The 2,333-nt window shown below is 36.6% G+C and overlaps 1 protein-coding gene across 1 annotated transcript; it reads right to left on the reverse strand.

The window, feature by feature from the left end:
• Nucleotides 1–539: 539 nt before the first annotated feature.
• On the reverse strand, nt 540–1,507 carry LOC135152199 (uncharacterized). Its single transcript, XM_064092036.1, has 2 exons — nt 646–1,507; nt 540–556 (listed from the first exon to the last, which is right to left on the reverse strand). The coding sequence occupies exons 1-2, from the start codon at nt 1,505–1,507 to the stop codon at nt 540–542; spliced, it is 879 nt and encodes a 292-aa protein (XP_063948106.1).
• Between the last annotated feature and the right edge of the window lie 826 nt (nt 1,508–2,333).

The raw sequence follows: 2,333 nt of genomic DNA on the forward strand, positions 1-2,333 counted from the left end.
ATACATCAGTATGTATTAGTTCTAGTCGTTCAGTGGCCCTCTCACCTTGTCCAGTGAAAGGTGCTTTATTCATTTTTCCAATGAGACATTGTTCACATGCTTCGTATGATTCAAAATTAAACTTATCCAAGTATCCATCTTTATGTAACTTGGAAATGCGCTTCTCATTTATGTGGCCTAAACGACAGTGCCAGAGGTATGTTTTATTTGAGTCATCAGTTTTAAGACGTTTATTATTCACATTATAGATGGGAGTATCCAAATCAAGAACATATAAACCGTTAAATAAACGTGCAACCCCATAGGTAACATTATTTAAAGAAAAGGAACAACTATTGTTCTGAATTGAAAAAGCAAAACCTTTCTTGTCGAAACAAGAAACTAAAATAATGTTTCCGCAAATTGCAGGCACGTAAAAACAATTCTCAAGTTCTAAAATAAGCCCAATAGGCAACGATAAATGATAAGTCCCTACGGCTATAGCAACAACTTTTGCTCCATTGCCAACTCGCAGGTCTACTTCTCCCTTTGCCAATGTCCTACTTCCCTGTAGTTCCTGCACATTAATACAAATGTGAGAACCACATCCAGTATTTAATACCCAAGATGTTGAAGTAGACAAATTGAATTTTATAACATAAATACCTGAATCAGAAGCGGCATCATCCTTCTTTTTCTTTAGATCCTCCAAATAAGCATGACAGTTCCTCTTCCAATGACCTGGTTTCTTGCAATAGTGACAATCCCCATCCCTCTGAACACCACCTTTCGGCTTCAAGGCCTTAGTCGAACCATGTTTCGGATTGGCATTAGAATTAGATCCCATCTTCTTCTTGCCTTTCCACTTACCTTTTCCTTTGTCCTTCCCCTTAATCACCATCAATATGGGAGTAGGGGACACCTTCTGAATGTTGGTTTCAGCAGTTTTCAACATTGCCAATAATTCGGTGGAGTTCTTGATTATCTCATTCATATTGTAATTCATTACAAACTGAGAATAGTTGTTGTTTGGAGATTGCAAGATCAGATCAATTTGGTGCTCCGGACCAATCAGGGCACCCAATTTTTCAAGATAATCAATATACCCTATCATCTTCAGAACATGCGGTCCTACTGGATCACGTTCACCTTGCTTACAAGCATTCAAAGATTTGAAAGTATCAAACCTCCCCTGACGAGCCTGTCCTTCAAAAATACGTTTAAGGTGCTCAATCATATCATAAGAATCCATATTCTCATGTAGTTTCTGAAGTTCAGCACTCACGGTCGCTAACATGAGACATTGAACATCCGTGTCATCATCGATATGCTTCTGATAAGCATTATGCTGAACACGGGATGATCCTTCGGCGAGAGGTGTAGGGCGACGAATATCTATGACATAGAGCTTGCGCTCTTGTTTGAGGACAATCCTCAAATTCCTTTGCCAGTCAAGGAAGTTTGTTCTTGTCAGCTTGTCTTTCTCAAGGACTGATCGTATAGAGAAATTGTTTGAATTATTTGCCATTGGATATCTACAATATTTCAAATGCATAAGATAAATTAGTCTACAGATGTTTATTAAATTATGTCAAGTGATTATATATATATATATATTCAAAATATATATATCTCCCACTATTTTCTTCAAATTAATAGCCCCAACTATTAATTCGAAAAGCATTTATGTAAATCTTTCTAGTGAGCCAAGATCCATATTTCATCCATGTTTTAAGTTAGCGTGGGCTAATACTCTCAAAACATGACATTTTAGGTAGACACCGTTTGTCAATTATATCAAATATAACTCTTGGATAGTTTGGTGGAGCAACCCCTTGCACATATTTATGTAATAAATCTCACCAAACTTGAAAGGCATATGTTTAGCCTATTTGTAATTAAAGAGGTACCAACTCAACTCTGATAAGAAAGCAAGGTAAATAGCAAGTACTATTGAAGGAATCCGTACGAAGAACGTCAAGTGATTTATTGAAATTATATGTCTGAAGAATTTCAGGTTGCTGCTGCACACCACTGGAAGAAGCTCATTAATATCTTCAAGCCTCAGTGTACAAATAATCTTTTGTAGCACGTCCAGAAGTCCAGAAGGTATAAAGTTTTAATACTTTATTTATTCAGAAGATTCCATACTGTTGTTACTTATGAAGAAGAACTACGAAGACATAGACTCGACGAACAAGCCTCGTTTCAAATGTTTATTTGATAAAGAATATTTAATTCAGCTAGATACAGATGAACCAGACAGTACATTTGTGTGTCAGCTACTCAGATTAAGTATTCTGCATCAACTACAAGTGGCCGTTCGATCAAGACAAAGATCTACAAAGTCTAAT

Source organism: Daucus carota, chromosome 4, assembly GCF_001625215.2.
Source record: "Daucus carota subsp. sativus chromosome 4, DH1 v3.0, whole genome shotgun sequence".
NCBI classification, from domain to species: Eukaryota; Viridiplantae; Streptophyta; class Magnoliopsida; order Apiales; family Apiaceae; genus Daucus; species Daucus carota.

Bases quoted from the DNA above. Each gene is read 5' to 3' on its own strand.
- LOC135152199 (XM_064092036.1), bottom strand. From the start codon at position 1,507: ATGGCAAATAATTCAAACAATTTCTCTATACGATCAGTCCTTGAGAAA.